General features: G+C 40.3%; 1 protein-coding gene and 1 long non-coding RNA gene across 6 annotated transcripts in view; one reads left to right on the top strand and one right to left on the bottom strand.

The window, feature by feature from the left end:
- LOC143281299 (uncharacterized) overlaps positions 1-2,454 on the bottom strand; it is an 8,269-nt gene extending 5,815 nt beyond the window's left edge. Inside the window, exon 1 of the long non-coding RNA XR_013055114.1 lies at positions 1,815-2,454. This is a non-coding gene — a long non-coding RNA (uncharacterized LOC143281299). The remainder of the gene's footprint in view (positions 1-1,814) is intronic.
- LOC143281295 (muscle-specific protein 300 kDa-like) overlaps positions 1-20,152 on the top strand; it is a 167,998-nt gene that overhangs the window by 6,253 nt on the left and 141,593 nt on the right. For 4 of the 5 annotated variants that reach the window (XM_076586452.1, XM_076586448.1, XM_076586451.1 and 1 more), the window contains exons 2-7: positions 10,086-10,147; positions 11,255-11,350; positions 15,828-15,911; positions 16,484-16,576; positions 18,714-18,838; positions 19,939-20,135. In XM_076586452.1, the coding sequence (XP_076442567.1) occupies positions 10,086-10,147; positions 11,255-11,350; positions 15,828-15,911; positions 16,484-16,576; positions 18,714-18,838; positions 19,939-20,135 (657 nt within the window). Of the gene's footprint in view, positions 1-2,464; positions 2,635-10,085; positions 10,148-11,254; positions 11,351-15,827; positions 15,912-16,483; positions 16,577-18,713; positions 18,839-19,938; positions 20,136-20,152 lie in introns of those variants that run through there. The other variant, XM_076586453.1, reaches the window with a different exon arrangement.

Below are 20,152 nucleotides of genomic sequence, written 5' to 3'. Positions count from 1 at the left end.
TGTCAGTTATAACAGGCCTATTTGATTCAACTATATGCACAGTGCAGGGATTTTTCGTTGAACTGTGGCTGGCCTTGCACTCGCAGGATTCTGTGGGAAAATAAAGCTGCGTGATCCTGAAAACGTGACTGAAAAGACAATTATCGCATGGCCTGTGCTAGTTCCAAATATTGCATTGCATTTGCAAGATTTTTAGCAGGCGTCTGCTAGCAAAATGGAGAGAAGTCAAAGTGTTTTTGTGCCAACGAAACAGTACCAGCTTGCAAATATCCATGTGTCCGAAAAGGCCATGTCAGTTGTCAATCTCTGCAACTGATCCCACATTCATTGAAACTCGTATGCTCTCTGGGCTCAGTTTTAACTAAACATGAAATGAAAGAAATTCTGAGGACATGATTTTTGTCAGTTTGGTGCGTAAAGCGAACGCGAAGACATACGCTTATATTTTGTCAGTTAGTGTTGCTCACAGCGAACACCACCATTGAAAGACAGTTCACTCCCGCTTCTCATCGTCATGATCTCAAGTTTCAGTATGCCGCTGTGCCTACCTCTCATGCAGTCTGAGGCCCCGTCTCCATAAACAGTGAACTGATAGCGTTAACCGTCACAGCAAAACTGTGCTGTTATCTATATAGTACAATTACAATAAAGCATGTGATTCATTTCCGTATTTTATTTTTTATTTAACTTTTTTATTTTGTTATTGGTGATATTTAGACGCGTGCAAATCGTTTCAGTTAAAAGATAATACCTTGCATTGGTGAAAAAGGGGCTCACCAATACACAATGCAAGCAAACCCGAGTTTGACAGTGGTTTCATACACGCACTGTTGTAAAACTGAATGACGTTGTGAACATTTTACTTGTGATACTGGCGCAAAGTATAATCATTATCTTCTTGGTTTATATTGATGTGTAAGTTTACTTTTTTTTGTTGTTGTTTGGAGTCCTTCCTATGCACGCGCCCAGACGTACACAAGCTCGCAAATATATCCCTTTCCGTTCCCCTGCCTTCCCTCCCCCACCCTCCCACACTTGCATATGCATATATATATATATATATATATATATATATATATATATATATATATGTGTGTGTGTGTGTGTGTGTGTGTGTGTGTGTGGAGAGAGAGAGAGAGAGAGAGAGAGAGAGAGAGTTGTTTTTAAAAGAGCAAGTTTTTTTTTTCTTTTAGGAGAGTTATGCTTTTGCAAACAAACCAACAAATATACAATAAAAGAAATTGGCAAAACGTCTTATTCAGCACACTTGCTTTGGATCAACACACAAGCACATAGTTTGCTTATCTGATCAAAGGAAAGATATGCATTTTTTGAAAAGGTGGACTCTCGGACGGCCTAAGTATATATAGAGTTGCCGCAAATGACAATCATCAACAAGCTGGGAGACGACAACGACACGACAGGCGGTAATCGAAGACAAGACCAATGTATTGATCACTGTCAATTTGGCAGTGGCTGGGAGAAACGACTTGGAACGACCTTCTGTATAGGTTAACTATCTTGCGTGTGGAGTTGTAGTCCCCCATATATCTTGTCGTGATCCAGGCAACAGTACAAGTCTGCAGAAAGGCATCATGAGAGTTCTGTTCGAGCTCGGGCCAGTCAGTCAAGAACGTTCATGACTTTGCCGTGATAGGGGCCACTCCATTTATCGCCTTTGACGTTTGCGGAAGTTTTTACTTTCGTGGGACCATTACATGTGTAGAAACACCATCGCTTGTTACTGCGAACACAATTTTTCGTGTGTAGAAAAGCCACTACGGACACAACAGAAACAATATCCACAAACTTACCATGATTTTAACGGTTCTCCTTTGAAGACATGGTTGGATATAAGTGCTGCATGTCGTGAGGGGAAGCCACGTCTTCAGACCACTGAGTTTCCGATGTAGACCATCACCGAAGACTGATATGTTAAGATGTGGGACAGTACTGATAACTTGTCTTCATCATTCAGACAGGTAAATATAGGAGTTGTATCAATGACACAGAAGATACACAGAGAACAGATCGATTTCCGCTCTCCCTGCGTTGCTCTGTTAAATGTAGGATACCCAGAACATGGAGTGTGTGTGTGTTCCACGTTCCACTGAACAAGGTAAACGGAATTATTTTGTCATGTGGTGGTTGGTCCCCCGTTACACACGGCGCGTGGACGGTCTCGGTGGCCGGTCACGATGATTATGAGCATTTCTGTGGAAACCCATTCAAGTCTGACACAGAGAGGACTGCAGTGCTTTAGGACAGAGATTTTTTTAATGGCAGAAGAGATCGAACCACCACGGATCAGATCCAGATGTTTTTAACCCCTTCGTTCACCAAGAAGTGCTGAAATAGCTGGCCGTGACTCCAAACTTTCGATCAATCCATGCAATTATAGTACACGAACGAAACAACTGGCGGATTCACACATTACAGTACGCTCTGCGATGATTGCGGGGAAATGTGACGGACTTTTTCTTTTTGAGATGTGCACATCGCGCGCACAGTTGTGCACGTAGTGGTGCACTGTCTGCCTCAGTGTTCACGATTTCGTTATCACACACCAGAAGACGAAAATGGCTTCAATATATGGTGATAGGATTTTTACCGAGAGGGTGTACGAGTTGAAAGGTACGTCTGAATTGTATTTTCCCTCAGTTATGGTCTTGCACAGCTCTAGTCTTCAACTGAAGGTTTTTCAGCACTCACACACACACACACACACGCGCGTGCGTACATACACACACACATACACACACGCGCACGCACGCACGCACGCGCACGCACGCACGCACACACACACACACACACATCGAACGCGGCAGCTGGTAAATTCAGTTTTGACTCTTCATATCATTTCAACATCAAGGCGTGTAGGCCTGATAAGGCCTTTTGTCTGATTGAAGTGGGAAAGAAACGGAGAGTCCCCACGTAAAATCATTTTCCAAAACTGAGTGCGCGCTTGTCAGTTCATAAATCACAAAATATATAGATGAGTTCTGCATTAATTTTTTTTTTATTCTGTAAGTGCCTGTCAAGTTAATTTCTAAAAATATTCACTGTTCCTGCGGAAACAACATCTTGTGGCAAATTGTTCCAAACATTTGTCACTGTATTAGTAAAAAAAAAAAAAAAAATTGTGCAAATCTGAAAGTTAATGTAAACAAAGAATGTATCGTCCTACTGTCATAAAATCCGTAAGTCATTTTATACATCACTATTAGATCACCACACAGTCTTCTATACTCTAAACTAGGTAACTAGAGTGTTTGCATTCTATTTTCATAGTCCATATCGGCAAATCTTCGTTGAATATTTTCAGAACTGTCTATATGTTTCACTAAGCTCGTGTTCCAAACAACATTCCCATATTCCAAGACTGGCCTGAATAATGATTTAAATAATGGCACCATAAATGTTCCTACTTTTACACTGTATATTCCCAACTAACATTCCAGTCAATCTATTGGCCTTTTCTATGGTTTCATTAATATGAACACCAAAAGAGAGATCAGAGTCAACAATGACCCCTTGATCTCTCTCCGACGAAGTCTTCTGCAGCTCATCACCAACCATATGATACTTGAAATGTGGATTATTCTTTTGTACGTGTAAAACTTTACATTTATTGCTATTAAATTTAATTTGCCATTTATCAGTCAAGTGTATTAACTTATAAACACTAACTTGTAACTTCAATCTACAAACATCAGAATCTACTTCCTCATAGATTTTTGTATCATGTGCAAAAAAAAAAAAAAAATCAAAAAAAAAATCAAAAAACAGTCTAGTATATCAGGCATGCTACGGTCATTTATATAATGCACAAAGAGTGTGGGCCCCAAGACACTACCCTGAGGAACACCACTACTCACCTTAACAGAACACGATGACTCAGTCCCTACAGTCACATACTGTGTTCTTTCATACAGTTTAAGTCTTTTATCCATTCCAGCAAATTACCACAGATACCATACCCTCGCAATTTAACAATTGACCTATTATGAGGAACCTTATCGAAGGCTTTCTGTAGGTCCAAATAAATTGCATCCATTGGTTTATTGTTTTTAAGTGATTGCGTCCAGTCATGTAAAGTATTCAGTAACGGAGTCACACAGGATCTACCACTGGTAAAGCCAAATTGATAATTAGATAATAAATCATTATCAATTTATATATTTCGTGCAAAAGTATATGAGGTGCATTTTGAGACTGGTACACGTACTTTCTTGAAGAAATGTTGAATGATTCGAATTGTCTTTATCCTTATTGCCCGGGGTCGCATTCCCGGTTTGGAAAGGCGGGAGGGAGGGGGCGGGGGGGGAGGGGGTAGGTAGATTTGTTTTTTCAGTTGTGATGCCCAAGTTGATGCCGGAAGAGTAATGGTTGTTAGATGTGTTTTTGTCCTTTGTGCCAGTGTTGCCAGAACAGTCTGTCATGAGGTGTGTTGTCCATTACATGGATGTTGTCGGTCTGTCACGATTTGTTGCGCACTGGATCATAGGCTGTTCTCTGCTAGATAAGTTGCCCTTCTCACGAATGCTTTGTTGGGTCACTTGCCGCCACACGTGTTTTTGTTTGTGGATGAACTTTTACATGAAATCTCTCAGCCGTACTGTTTAAAGATGAATAATTATAGATCTATTTCTTGCGATCTCCAGCAATGATGTGCATTCAAGGATAGTATTCTCTACAATGGAAGAGTGCTGTCGTGTGTCGTCACCGTCATTGTGCTTAGTGTTGTGCTGTCTGATGGATGATTGTTTCCTGCGATCTGTATGTTTGCCTGTATAGTTATCCTTTGGATGAATGCCTCTCGCTGTGGACCGCCACCGTGTATGAGATGGGGTGAACTGATGCTGCCGTAGATCTTTGTTGCGTTATCTTATGAATGAAAGTGGTCTCGAAGATCTATGTAAGTGACTTTATTTTCTTGTCCCAAGGATGATAGTTGCCAGAGCGAGAGATTGTCTTTTAGATGCTCGAGAGATTGTCTTTTAGATGCTAGTCTTTTAGATGCTCGAGAGATTGTCTTTTAGATGCTCGGGAGATTTCTCCTTGAAAGATTCTGCCGTCGGTAAAAAGTCATGGTCACAAGTACAGCTCACCATCGTGCGTTGTTTGAAAATGATTTCAAGATCCGTCCTCACCAAGGATCGGCCAGGCAGTATAGCAGTTACTGCTGCAAGTCATTGTAGATTGCTTATGTTACAGTATTATTGTTAATGACGAATTTTCATATAATTCATATTCGCGGTACCACTATAGTAAAGTCTTGGAGGCAGCAGCGCAAACGCATTCATCTTGAAGGTCACATGAAGGAAATCGATGAAGAGAATATAGTATAATTATTATGGGTTTGGTCCATTGATTTCTACTTCCAGCAGCTGAAGTTGCATGGCTGGGGTGGCACAAAACTGCAACGTTGTTGGGACTAAACGGTCTGTCGAATCGATCCGGCTGAATCTCAGCGGCGCCGGGTTGCGGTTTTTTTTTTTTTTTCTCCCCCAGTTACGGAAATAAGCATACTCTGTGATGTAGAGATCGACCAGCTTGATCTGAGAAGTAGGTGTGAGCCCAAGTTCTGTCAAGAGATGTTAACTGGAAAAAACAATCAACCAAACAAACAAACAAAAACAAAAAACAAAACCAACAACCACCTCCTCATCCCCCCCCCCAAAAAAAAAGAACAACAACAAAAAAACAACAACAAACAAACAAAAAAAAAAACAACAACCCAAAAACAGCAACAACAAAAAACGAAAAATCAACCCACATGCTACGGCATTCAGCATTATGAAACAAACCTTGACAGGTCAGGAATTATATAAGCATATAAATTAGTCTTGTAGCCTGTAGGCATTTGCTGTTGCAATTGAATGTTGCCAAAGCATAGGTACTGTATAGTCATTGTAATTTTGGGATTCATTTATTGTAGAGATTGGATTTCATTCTGTATTTTTGGATCTGTAGTTCTTGATCATTTATTTAATGGAATAACAGTCCTTCCACAAACGCGCACACCAGTATGATTATGTGCTGATGCGTTTTGATGAAGACAAGTGACAGATACCACCGATGTACAGCTAGATTTACTTCACATATCACTCCCAGTTTGCCAATACCTATTTCCAGTCCGTTTGAATAGTAGAAAAGATGTCAGTTGCTCCTGAGAAAAAAGTCTAACCTTGAACCTTGAACTTTTGGGTGTTGAAGCCTTCTTCAGGCTAGTTCGCCTCTCCTTGGTGGCTACAGCACTGGTTTGTGGCATGCGTGGCAAGCAGCACTGTAGCTGAGTTACTGCAGACAGGTTGGTTCGTACACACTAGGCATCTGTTGCCAGTGCGTGTCCAGCCTGGATTTGAAGCAGTTTAGGGTAGGGGCGGTCACAACACTGTTATTCCATGAGTTCCCGACTCTTTGTGAAAAGGAGCTGCTGCGGACATTCAACCTGCAGTGTTCTAAAAGTTAAATGCATATGGTATTAAAATTTAATGCCGTTCAAAAGCTGTGAAAGGGACTTTTCCAGAATTCATACACTGATACAGCTCCCCCAACAGCTCATTTTTGTGTCTGTGCATGCCTCATTGATTCGTTGGTGATCTGAGCATTGGCATCTGTTCACAAACATATTTTGATTCTAAATCATGTACAGATTGTGTGTGTGTGTGTGTGTGTGTGTGTGTGTGTGTGTGTTTGAGAGAGAGAGAGAGAGAGAGAGAGAGAGTAATCGCGTGTGGACAAAACCAAAACAGGACAAAGAGTTAAACTCCCAAGAAGCCATTGAAGGTGGCTGCACCATCAAAGAGCAAGCAGATAGGACCAGCTCCATTTCACCCATGTCACAAGATCTTATTGGGGGTCAGAGTTATGACTGGTAGCTGTCTGCCATAAGGTCAAGCAGTTCACAGACAGGTGTTATCATGGGTGCCTCAGACAGAACTTGGTAGCTCTAAGAACACAATGTCTCCATTCTCCAGTCCATGAGGTCAGACCAGTAAAGCTTTGTCCAGGATGGGGGAAAATGTGTATTTAGTTTTGTTTAAGTGAATTTGTCGTTGCTGTCAGGGTTAACACACAGGTTAGGTTCGATTCTCAATCAAGCACGCATCTGTGCACTCAAACAATCACTGCTCATTCATTCCTCTTTTACAAGCCAAGGACACAGTATACATTTATACACTTTATAAATTGGTTAAAAATGATTATTAAACCACACATGTCAAATAAAAAATCTTCATACAACATGGAATTTCATTGGCATTATGCATTCAAATTATAGTCCTGACCCCGGGATAATCTACTCTCTCACCTGGCCAGGTTTCCATTCGCACACTCACAACACAGTTGTGCCCCAACAGTCACGTACCTTTCCGACTGTAGCTGGCTCCAAGAATCAGATTGTCTGGAATGTCCTTTTCACACAGGTCTGTAGAATGTCACGCAGAGTCTGTCTTCTGGATCTTCTGGTGCTGGCAGGCTGGAAAGTGTCTTTGTGGACGTTCAATGGGGAGATGTCTCTGCTCCTCTGTCTTCTTTCCTTCTTCTCTTCTTCTTCTTGCTTCAGTCTCTCTACCGTCACCTCACTCCACAACTCAGACCTTTCTCTCCCTTTTTGTCTGACCAGTCTTTCTCACAAGCCCCTCGCTCTGTGAATCTTAACCTTAAGTCTCTACCAGAAGTCCCTGATACACACATGGGTGGCTACATTTATCTTCCTGCAGTGTGTACCATTGTGTATCAAGTGACCACTCATGTGGCACAACATCTTCATTGTTTTCCATCATAAAAACACACAAACTCTTAGCCTAGTTTTCTCTTTCAGACACTGTAATTGTGTGCGGGGTCATTGTGTGTGTGTTTATGTTTTTTCTTCTTTCGTGTTGCATGATATTGAAAACGATGGATAATGCCATTGGGAAGATCTGTTATAAGGAAATGGAAAAAAAAGGAAATGAAAATAAAGAAGAGAGAGGAAAAAAAAAGATAACAGAAAGAAAGGAGAAAAATGATGACGGAAGAAAAAGAAGGGAAAAAAACGAAAAAAAGAAAAAGAAAAAAAAAAAAAAACCCAAAAAACGAAAATCTTCCATGGATGCTGAGACAGCCCTGCACATTTGCAGAACTTGAACGCATCCTCTGAAAAAAACAACAAAAAAACAAAACCAAAAAAAAACCACACACAAACTCTTGCACATCAACTCACTATAACCTTTATATGCATTTATATTTGCTTCCGCCTGACAGCAGCAACAAATCTTCATATTTAGATGTGATTGTATTAAAGGAACAGTTTATCTCCAATTCTACTGGTTAAAAATGTAAAAAAAAACTCTGTTTATTCCTGAGCTGGGAGATCTGCAACATTCCACCTTGTACTCTTCAGCTTCCTAGTTACTGTCCAACCACCTTAACAAGAAGCTTGACCACCCTGGTGCCCAGAAACCTATTCCTTTCCCACACAGTGCGTGGACCTTACTGTTGCTCGAGGCGTTACCTAGCAGACGGGCCGTAGAACCTCGCCTGCCTCCTCCTTCGTATGGCTGCTCAACCACCTCCACAATTTGGAGTACTCTGATTATCCTCTCCTCTTTCTTCGAATCCTCAGTAAAGTGTGGACACATTTCCGGTATCTATTCATCTTAGTCCAGCCTGCTCCTCACAAGGTTTGAATATAGCCAAAAGTATGTTTAGCAGTTCTCTGCTCCCTTGACAAGCTTTCTTAGTAATTGTTGTCTTATGTCATGGCTTTCTGAAGGAAACCTGACTTTGTTCAGAACAAAGTGTTTTATTGTGTTTTCTTTTACTGAGGGAACACGTCAAGTTCATTGCTGCTGCTGTTGAGATACTTGTCTATCAATATGCGCTTGTAAGCCATGATCCTGTTTCAATCAAAAATCCTTTTAAAGAATTGTCTTCCAGCAGACAGGCGCAATAGCCGAATGGTTAAAGCGTTGGACTTTCAATCTGAGGGTCCTGGGTTCGAATCATGGTGACGGCGCCTGGTGGGTAAAGGGTGGAGATTTTTACGATCTCCCAGGTCAACATATGTGCAGACCTGCTAGTGCCTGAACCCCCTTCGTGTGTATATGCAAGCAGAAGATCAAATACGCACGTTAAAGATCCTGTAATCCATGTCAGCGTTTGGTGGGTTATGGAAACAAGAACATACCCAGCATGCACACCCCCGAAAACGGAGTATGGCTGCCTACATGGCGGGGTAAAGACGGTCATACACGTAAAAGCCCACTCGTGTGCATACGAGTGAACGCAGAAGAACTCTTCCAGCAGTTTCTCAGCTTAGCTGCCAGTCTCATGAATCCTGCAAATAATTGTCTTCTGTCAGTTTCTCAACTCGACTGCCAATCTGTCAGTCAGTTTGTATTGTAGAGAGGAAGTGACTAGTACTCATGTTAGTTCCCCCAGCTTTGAAGGTATAGATAAGCATCATCAGACAGTTCACTAGAATGCTTTTTAGTCCTTCCTGGTCTTTCAAGAGAAGGTATACTTTGCATCTGGAGAGAATGAGCATAATTCATTTCTCTGAATAATTCATAGGCAGATTGGTGAAGGAAAAGGGTGCTTCTTGTTTGATATCCTCCTCACAGGTAAGGTTTTCTGCGTGAACTGAATTCCTGAGCTGGCTTGTTGATCAGTTGTGCATGAAATTTGTTGAGTGCAGCAACAAATCTTTGAGTTGTTTGACCTTTAAGAGGGCTCAGAGTACTCCATGAACTTCATGACACCAGTCCACATCTGCCCTCAAGTGCATGTGCATGTGCTCACACGCATTCATAAGTATGCACATGTGTGTGTATGCATGTGTATTTGTGTGGGTCTGCACATACATAATTATGTTTATGTGTGTGTATTTGCATGCATGAATGTGTGTGACAATAAAAAAAAAACAAGTTTGAAGTACATATTATGAACACTATCTTTAAGTATCTGTCACCATAGTCAGTATCCATAAAGTCTTCTTGCACAATTACTGCAATGTTTTGACACTTGCTTCGGAATGTTTAATAGTTCCATGATGCACAGTTGGCCATTCTGGAACTTGTTCTTTGTGTGCCTTGCAGATGAACAAGAGAGAGTGCAGAAGAAAACGTTCACAAACTGGATGAACACTTACCTATGTCAGGTGAGGTTGTTGTGGTTTTGTTTGTTTGTTTTTTTATGCATGCAGCAGTACCCATTGTTCATTCACCACCTTCTGACTGCTAATTCCTTTTACTTTGTCGGCATTCCTGTATATCCATCCACAATTAAAGCTGTCTGTGCAACAATCCTGTCCATATGTACGCCTGTCTGCATGTTTATGTATCTGTAATATCATCACCCTCTCATTCTCTTTTTTTGAGGGCTGGATGTAAAAAAAAAAAAAAGCAGCTGTGTTTACTCCACTACCCTCGTGAAATAAAAAAATTCTTTTCGTTTTGTTTCCTTTTCTTTTGTGTTATTGAATCTGCTCCTTCTTCACCTCCTCTCATTCATGATTCATTGAATACATTTAGTGATTAACTGCTAAATATCAAAATATGATTATTTTCCTTTTTGTTCCCTTTTCTGTTTCACTGTATACTTTCTAAATTGTTCATCCACTTTCTTTCCCATGTCAGTGCTATTGGACTATATCGAACACATAGAGAAAGAAAATACACACTCACATGCAAACAATGGAAAGTAAATATAAAAAATAGAAAAATTAAAAAAATCAGACAAGCGTTTTCTATCAATCTGTCATTGAAAATACTAGAAGACAAAGAGTACATTCTAATCATTTGCAAATAGATGTTGGCTGTTGCAAATCATGTGAACTTGGAAAATATCTTATGTTTGATTTGTGAACTTGGATAGATAGTTTATAGTTGATTTGTTTTCTGCCTTGGTAAAAAAAAAAAAAAAATGAAACCTAAGTTATTTTTGTTAATTTCTTTTAAAATATTGATCTGTGTAAGTACTTAAAGTATATAACCTAAAAGGAAAAATGTTGATTACACTGCTTGCAATTTGTTTTCTCTTTTGTTTGTTTGATTAATTGTTATAAATGTGAAAAAGGTTCAGGTTGAATGTGTGTTCTTGTTCACTTGAAAGGGGGTTATTTATTTAGTCAGACACGCTCCTGTAAAGTCTAGTTTTTGAAATTGCCAGTTTATTCTGATAGTTACTGACAACATGCATCACTATTTCTAGCATAAATGGAGGCAGAAAATTAAGATAAGAATGGAATTTTTGTTTTCTTTTCCAGAGAAATCCCCCTATGAAGGTGGATAACTTGTTTGAACAAATCAAAGATGGGACTGTGCTGCTTTCACTGCTGGAAGTTCTCTCAGGGGATAAACTGGTCAGTATCACACTCTGTTTGGTTAGTTATTTGTTTCTTCATTTGTTGTGTTTGGTTGGCTGGACATTAACTCAACATCTATTCACCAGATTGATTTTTGACAGCTGTTTCTTTTGTTTATAAAATTATGTGTTTGTTATACTTGTGAACTTGCTTCACCCTGTTTGTTTATAAAAGTATGCGTTTATGGTACCTGTGAACTTGCTCTCAAAAGCTAAAAAGATTCTAGGTCTTTTTTTATTATTTTTTTTAATGTAATTCATCTGGGAAGGATAACACCAGTTGTTGTTCTGTGATATAATGGGGATGTATTGGGGATAGAAGGCTATATATTTATTTCTTAATTGTTACAATGCTAACTTATGACTTACTATTCACTTAATTGTTGCATGCATTTCGGCCACCTGGCTTCCACATGCACACACACACACACACACACACACACACACACACACACACACACACACCTACATATAACACACACACACACACACACACACTGTAATAGACACATTCACACTCACACTTGTGCTAGTTGTACACACACATGCATTCACTTACGCATGTGCATGCAGGTGCTTACACATGTTTACACACACGCAGTAACAGTAATTCTGGTACGTTCACACACACATGTACATGCATGCACACATGCACAGGCACGTGCACACACACACACACACACACAGACACACACACACACACACACACACACACAAAAGAAAAAGAGTAGTGATGATGATTAATCCCCGTTTTATTTCTTCTTCTTTTAAAAAAAAATCTAATAATTGATTGAACTGGTAGACCTGCATGGAATAAATGGGGCAAAGATGGGTTACATAACCCTCTGCTTCAGGCAGTATTCCCGTCAAAAATGAGCAATAGAAATAATAGTTCATGGAGCAAAGAGACAATTCACTGCACCACCCACAGCCACTCTCAGCTTTCCCTCCATGAGTAAAGACAAGCTGAGACAGGTCTGTGCAGAGAGACGGAACAATTGTCCTGTCACCTTATCTCCCCCGCTCCCCCAACCCTCCACACACACTATAAACTGTACTGAGTCCCCGGTCTCTGAAATAAGTACAGGATTAGTGATGGCATAGACTGAAGCAAGCACTTGTTTTCCCTCTTAGTTCTGCCAGCTTTCTTGGCTGACCCGCATTTAACAAAGCTTGCCGTGCCTCCCCCTCCCCTTTTGCTGAAAGCTGGCTGAGTATGTTTGTAGAGAGAGGGTGTATCAGTACATGTGTAAAATTCGGTGTGTTTGGTGTCTGGCATGATGCCAGAACTGATCAGGTAGATCTAATATCAGCAGAGGGCAGTGTTTGCTTGCAACAGTCCTGTTGATTATGCCTTACACACTGTGACAGGCCTCACCTTACGTCTGAACATTAATTTACCCAAACAATCACTGGGACACCAGTGAGCTGTTGTTAATTGGAAAATAAAAAGGTTTAAAAAGTGTTCCAAACAGAATGTAAGAAATTCACCCACTGTTCACTGAAATAAAATCTGAACCATTCAAACTCAGAGCATTCATTCAGATACCATGATATGTGATGCTGGACAAAAGGACTTCACAGCATGTACATACCAGTTCCATTTACACAACTATGGGCAAAGAGTGGAGTCCGAGAAAGACAGTTTTTTGTGTCTTTTTTAAGAGCACTGCTCTGTGTGTGTGTGTGTGTGTGTGTGTGTTTGTCTGTGTGTGTTTGTCGGTGTCTGTGTCTGTCTGTGTGGGTGGTTCGGTGTGGGTGTTTGGATGGGTGGGTGTGGGTGTGCATGTATTAATGTACAGGCAAGTGTGTGTTTGTCTAAAAGATCACATGCATCTGTGTGTGTGTGTGTGTGTGTGTGTGTGTGTGTGTGTGTGTGTGTGTGTGAGTTGTAGTGTGGGGTGGTTGGGGTGGGTGGTTGAGAGACCATGTGTGAGCTGCCACTGTTTAAAAAAAAAAACAAAAAAAACTGTTGAGTGCTTGATGATTATCATTTTAACACCCCTTCTGCATACCAGATTCTTCAATTTGAAGCCAATAGAGTGTCCTGAAGTCTTGTTTAGTATGTTTACAGGTGCATGTATAAATTGTGTAAGTAGGGTCATATTGTATGTATATGATACTGGTGATGGTGGTGGTGTATATGTGTGTGTATAAGCCTTCTTTTGTGTACATGTATCTGTGCATGTGCCAGCATGCACATGTGCACAGTCTGCATTATCATTTGTATATGCACAGTTCTGCTGTTAAGTTGTATGTATGAAGGCAATTTTATCTCTTTGTATATATATGATGTATATATGTGCATGTGGATGCATGCAAGTAATATGCATGTGTAAGTGAACATCAGTGCTTCTGTCCATGTTTGTTTGCATGCTTGTATGCCTGTTTGTAACTGTTTGCATTGAAAAGCAGGGTTTATGAAATGTGAATGTAAACCAAACGTGTTATAGATGGTATTGTGTGCTCTCTGTGTGTTGGGGACCTGGTGTTTACAGAGTATTTTTTTCTTACTCTTTGAGTGATCATGTTCTAGAACATGAACTGTTGTGAATTGAAGGTTATTCTTTTGTTTAAATATTTGGCTATCAAAAGAAAGTGTGTGTGTGTGTGTGTGTGTGTGTGTGTGTGTGTGTGGGTGGGTGGGTGTGTTCAGTGTGAGATTGATTAAAGGAAACTGTTTGAAGTATAGAAGTGTATGATAAAATTTTAATATATTGAGTACTTTGAAAACTAATGTATTTACAATGACACATAGTTTTCAGTGCAGTAGGATTATATATATATATATATATATATATACATACATATATATATATATATATATATATATATATATATATATATATATATGTGTGTGTGTGTGTGTGTGTGTGTGTGTGTGTTTTTTCAACTCCCGTTCTTTCTGTCCTCAGCCCACAGTGTCAGACAAATATGGGCTTCTCTTTTGTCATTATCGTTTTGCATTTTGCCTCTCTTCATTTTTTTCCCACCCAAGAGTCTGCCATTTCCAAGTGCTTTGCAATATAGCACATGGCATCAGATCTGACATCTCCTCCATCATTTACCTGTTCCTGATTGCTCAGGTTGTTTTTAGCTTTTGAATGCACTGTGTTTGTGTGAGTCCATTCATATGAATAAGTAATGACAGAGACTGTGTTTTCAGTTCTGGTGGAAGGGTTTGATCAATAGTCATTCATATTATAATGGCAATAACATTTTTTTTGCACTCTGGTTATATCTGTTTCTCAGGATCTTTTATAGCACTGACCAGTGTATGAAAGACAGCAAATCTGTATTTTTGCAGCTTTGTGATTAGTATTTTCAAAAGCTCTAGATTTTCATAGTGATGAATAGAATACACAGCATAACTGAAGAGTGAAAAGGTTTTTTCAGACTTTCTGAAACCATCTGGTTTGTGGAGGTGGGAGTTGAGGATCCTAGGGCTGTAGAGTGGTGGGAATGGGGGTAGGAAGAAGAGAGTGAATTAATGTACATATGTAGTTGAGATGTGTCATTTGCTGCCTTCTGCTGATGTAACTTGATTTTAACAGCTTAGTCTTTCGTGAAGGACTATGACTCTCAAACTAGGAGTCAAAATTGCACTGGCTCTTAGTGCTGCAGCCTTGTGGGCTAGTTGGCCTTTGGGAACACATCCCAACGCCGACTGTTCTAAAACCCTCTTGGCTGAGAGAGTGGGGATGTACTTGGGCAAGACACTCTCCACTATAATCAAATTCTAGCCCAAATAGTTGGAACAGCAGTTGCCTCCTCTGCTGTTCTGATGGTCATAGTCGGACACGACTGACTATCTATCTATCTATCTATCTATCTATCTATCTATATATATATATATATATATGTCTGTCCTTCAAACTTGTTCAAAACTATCGTGTTTACTTGCTGTCCAGTTGATAACTTCATTCTGGTTGAGATTTCTTCTTATTTGTTGATAGTATCTGTTTTTAAATAGGTGTTTTTTGTATTATGAATTTGAAGAGACTTGATTAGGTTGAACATTCAAGAAATGGTATATATCATTTCCGACGGGCGCAGTAGCCGAATGGTTAAAGCGTTGGACTTTCAATCTGGTGGTCCTGGGTTCGAATCACGGTGACGGTGCCTGGTGGGTAAAGGGTGGAGATTTTCATGATCTCCCAGGTCAACATATGTGCAGACCTGCTAGTGCCTGAACCCCCTTCGTGTGTATACGCAAGCAGAAAATGAAATACGCATGTTAAAGATCCTGTAATCCATGTCAGTGTTCAGTGGGTTATGGAAACAAGAACATACCCAGCATGCACACCCCCGAAAGCGGAGTATGGCTGCCTACATGGCGGGGTAAAAATGGTCATACACGTAAAAGCCCACTCGCATATATACGAGTGAACGTGGGAGTTGCAGCCCACGAACACAGAAGAAGAAGAAGAAGAAGATTTCCTAATTTAACTTTGTGTCCATGTGTGTCCCCACAGCCAATGGAAAAGGGAGCCAAACTACGCAGACCTCATCACATTGCCAACATCACCACAGCAATCAGCTATCTGGAACAGAAGAATGTAAGTAAAATGGTTTTGTCTTGATTTTCACTTTTTGGATATTAAAGAGAGTTCTATTGTTGCCATGAAAATCACTGTCATCCTGATCACCGTAATTGATTTGCTTGTGTAAGAGAGAGTATTAATCATTTTGTTTTCGTGAATTGTGTGTGTGTGTGTGGTTAATCTTAGTGTCATCATATTCTCAACAACCAAAGTGGTATAGAAGCCAAGTTTGGTTGGTAGGTAGATGTCAGTTTCAGAGGGTTTCATTGATGGCATGTCATATCTTTGTTTTGAAAAAAATGTGATACTGCTGACACGGTCACTAAGTGGCATCTGCTGATTAGGACAATAAATTGTGTTCATTAGCTCTGCTTTCAATGATTGCAATCAGGGCTACCGACAGGGGTGTCAGTATTGTAGAGCTTGGGCATTTCATCCAGTCTTCACTGAACTCAGAACTTAGTTATGGTTGAACCTGAATCTGATTGAAAATTGAAGTCAGAGGTCAAAGTCATGACACTGTTCTGTTCAGAATGTGTTCTGCTGTGATGGGATGTTGCTAATCGTGGTGTTCTTCATTGGAACAGATCAAACTGGTCAACATCAATGCCACCAGTATTGCTGATGGAAAGCCAGCCATTGTGCTGGGTCTTGTGTGGACCATCATTCTCTACTTCCAGGTCAGTATACTGCACTCCTCTTTTCCTTCTTTTGGAAAATGTTCTAGTATATAGCTTATTTCCTTGTATGACAATGGGCAATATACTTTTATACTATCTATATGATTTTTTGCTCCCCTTTTTGCTGCCCTGTGACTGAGAACGTTGATGTTTTTGACTTTTTGCATTCTTTATCAGTTGTTTCGCTTGTCAGTTTAACGACTTGTCTTTTACGAAGTCCTTTAAGTAATTTCCTGTAAATGCATTTAGAGGGGTTTTTTTGTTTGTTTTGTTTTTCTTCCAAATTTCACCCACATTCTTACCCTCATTTGCCCAGTTTCCCCCAACCCTCCATTCATCCACATCTCCCACCCCTTCTAACCGATAATACTCAGTTGTATTCATAAATACTTTAACAAAATGTCTTCAATCACCGATATGTGTGACGGGACATTAAACAAAATTCCTCCTCCTTTCTTTGTTTTCTTTGTTTCTCTTTCTGTACCTATGTTTTTCTTTCTTTCTGTTCTTTTTTTTCTCCACCCTATCACTCCATCTTTGTTTCTTCTTTTTCTTTTCATGTTTTTCTTTTTTTTTTTCTTCCTTCCTTTTAATTCTTTCTTTCTGTCTTGCTTCTTTTGTTTTTTTTCTTTCTTCCCCTTCAAATTTGTATGTCTTCTTTTTTTTCTTAGATTTTTTTCTTTTCCACATATGTACATTTTTGTGAATACTGCGTAACAAACTATTACATTACTCACTGTTTGAAAATGTTGAACAAAGCTCCTCCATAGTTAGGACTGAATCCCACAGTTGAAGCTCCTCCATACCTAGGACTGAATCCCACGGTTGAAACTCCTCCATAGCTAGGACTGAATCCCACAGTTGAAGCTCCTCCATAGCTAGGACTGAATCCCACAGTTGAAGCTCCTCCATACCTAGGACTGAATCCCACAGTTGAAACTCCTCCATAGCTAGGACTGAATCCCACAGTTGAAGCTCCTCCATAGCTAGGACTGAATCCCACAGTTGAAGCTCCTCCATACCTAGGACTGAATCCCACAGTTGAAACTCCTCCATAGCTAGGTCTCAATCCCACAGTTGAAGCTCCTCCATACCTAGGACTGAATCCCACAGTTGAAGCTGCTCCATACCTAGGACTGAATCCCACGGTTCAAGCTCCTCCATAGCTAGGACTGAATCCCACGGTTGAAGGCTCTTTCAGTTATGTTCTCCACAGTTAGGCTTATGACAGAGGCCATTGCAGTGCTGTTGGTATTGTCACAGCAAGCTGACATACACCCTGTGAATGAAACATCAAGGCCGTGTGGCCTGTTGTGTGGATATGTTTTTTGAAGGGATTATGATCAGATTATTCAGTTCCTTTTATCAAAGTATCTGGCTGCAGAAAGATATACTGGTAAATCCTTGAGCGATTTGAAGCTGTTGCAAGGGGTACCTGTATGGAGAAACAAAAGATATACTGGTAAATCCTTGAGCGATTTGAAGGTGTTGCAAGGGATACCTGTATGGAGAAACAAAAGATATACTGGTAAATCCTTGAGCGATTTGAAGGTGTTGCAAGGGATACCTGTATGGAGAAACAAAAGATATACTGGTAAATCCTTGAGCGATTTGAAGCTGTTGCAAGGGGTACCTGTATGGAGAAACAAAAGATATGCTGGTAAATCCTTGAGCGATTTGAAGGTGTTGCAAGGGGTACCTGTATGGAGAAACAAAAGATATACTGGTAAATCCTTGAGCGATTTGAAGGTGTTGCAAGGGATACCTGTATGGAGAAACAAGACAGAAACAGATGTACATCCACACTTGGACACACATGCACACACAGAGATCTACACATGGACACACATTCACATACACAGGTTGTGAGCGCAAATGCGTGAACACAGGCGTGCATATACATATGCCCCTTTCTTGTTAAATTTCATTTGCAAATGCTGCATTCTTTTCTGTGCTCAGAATGTTTGAGAACACACGCACACACGCACGCACGCACGCACGCACGCATGCATGCACGCACAATCCAAACTGGCTGGGATGAGCGACACACTTTCCTCTCATATCAGCAGTAGATCAGAGAAGAAGAAATGAGCTGACACTGGTAGATGGCCTGCTGATGACTGTGCATGGCTTGCAGATTGAAGAAACTATCTCCCAAGTGCCCAACGTTCCTGAGATGGATGGAGATGGCCCGTCCTCCAAGAAGAAGCAGGCACTTCCCAAACAGAGTTTGCTTGCCTGGGCGGAGAGTGTCCTGGCAAAGTGAGTCAGGCCTTGTGTCTTAGTTTGCTGTCATACGATAATTATTTCCTTTTTGTGTCTTAGTTTGCTGCCATATCATATTTCCTTTTCATCATTGTTGACCATTAGTATCATTGTTATCTGCATACCATTGCCACCTCTATCAGTACCATCTTTATCAACACTCTATGCTTGTGTGTGTGTGTGTGTGTGTGTGTGTGTGTGTGCATGCACGTGTGTGTGTGTGTATGTGTGTGTGTGTGTGTGCGTGTGTGTGTGTGTGTGTGCATGCACATGTGTGTATGTGTGTGTGTGCGTGTGTATGTATGTTTTGTGTATGCAGCATTTGCGTATTTATGCAAAAACTTTCCCTTTTTTTCTTTTAATTTTTTTAAAAAACAGATTTAATACATTTATACATGATTATGAGTGAAGAAATGTGTATATGAGTGTGCATTTTTTCTGAACTCTGCTCACCACTAATATTTTGTCTGTGAGTCCAAGTAATGCTTTGCCTGTTTTATTCATTATCACAACTGTCTTGTTATTGATGCAGCTATTGATCTGTGTTTATTTCTTCAAACTCCTTTTATATTATTCAGAAGCTTTTTCCTTTCAAAATTGTCATGCATTTGAACAGGAAATCAATACCACCATTTTGTGGTTCTTTTTAAAGGGACTTTTCAGATACCCACAATAAAAAATTTGGATTTATATTATTTCTTTGCAAGTTTTTTTGACAATGGTAATTTCTTGAAAAGAGTGACCAGTCATAGGTGGAAGACTATGGAAAGATTCTACATTAAATGATTAACCCATTCAGCCCTGGGGAGTTTACAGGCTCGGCATGCTTCCATGCAATACTGATGCTGCAAAAATGCAGAAAATATGTTTTTTCTCTAAGTTATATGTAGTTAGATTCCATAAATGTAGAAATTAGTTCCCTTTGCTTGCGGTTTATACACATGTAGGAACATTAAAACTGTTTTAATGAGACAAATTATGATGCCAGAGCAACGCTCAGGGTGTGTGTGATGAGTTAAAAAGAAATGCTTTTCTCTTAGAAGCTTATTGAAAACGGTTTCAGTTTGAAAGAGGCAAAGATTGTGAAATGATTCCAGGAAATACGGACTTTCCATCAAAGACTTTGGCAAGAGCTGGACGGACGGCGTGGCCTTCAACGCCATGATCCACAACATCCGGCCAGACCTGGTGGACATGGACGCGGTCAGGCGACAGCAGGCACGCGTCAACCTGGAGCACGCCTTCTCCACCGCTGAGAGCCAGCTGGGCATCGCCAGACTGTTGGACCCTGAGGGTGTGTAGCTTCCCTTT

Source organism: Babylonia areolata, chromosome 4 (assembly GCF_041734735.1).
Source record: "Babylonia areolata isolate BAREFJ2019XMU chromosome 4, ASM4173473v1, whole genome shotgun sequence".
Lineage (NCBI taxonomy): Eukaryota > Metazoa > Mollusca > Gastropoda > Neogastropoda > Buccinidae > Babylonia > Babylonia areolata.
This window is presented reverse-complemented; position numbering and strand designations above follow the sequence as displayed.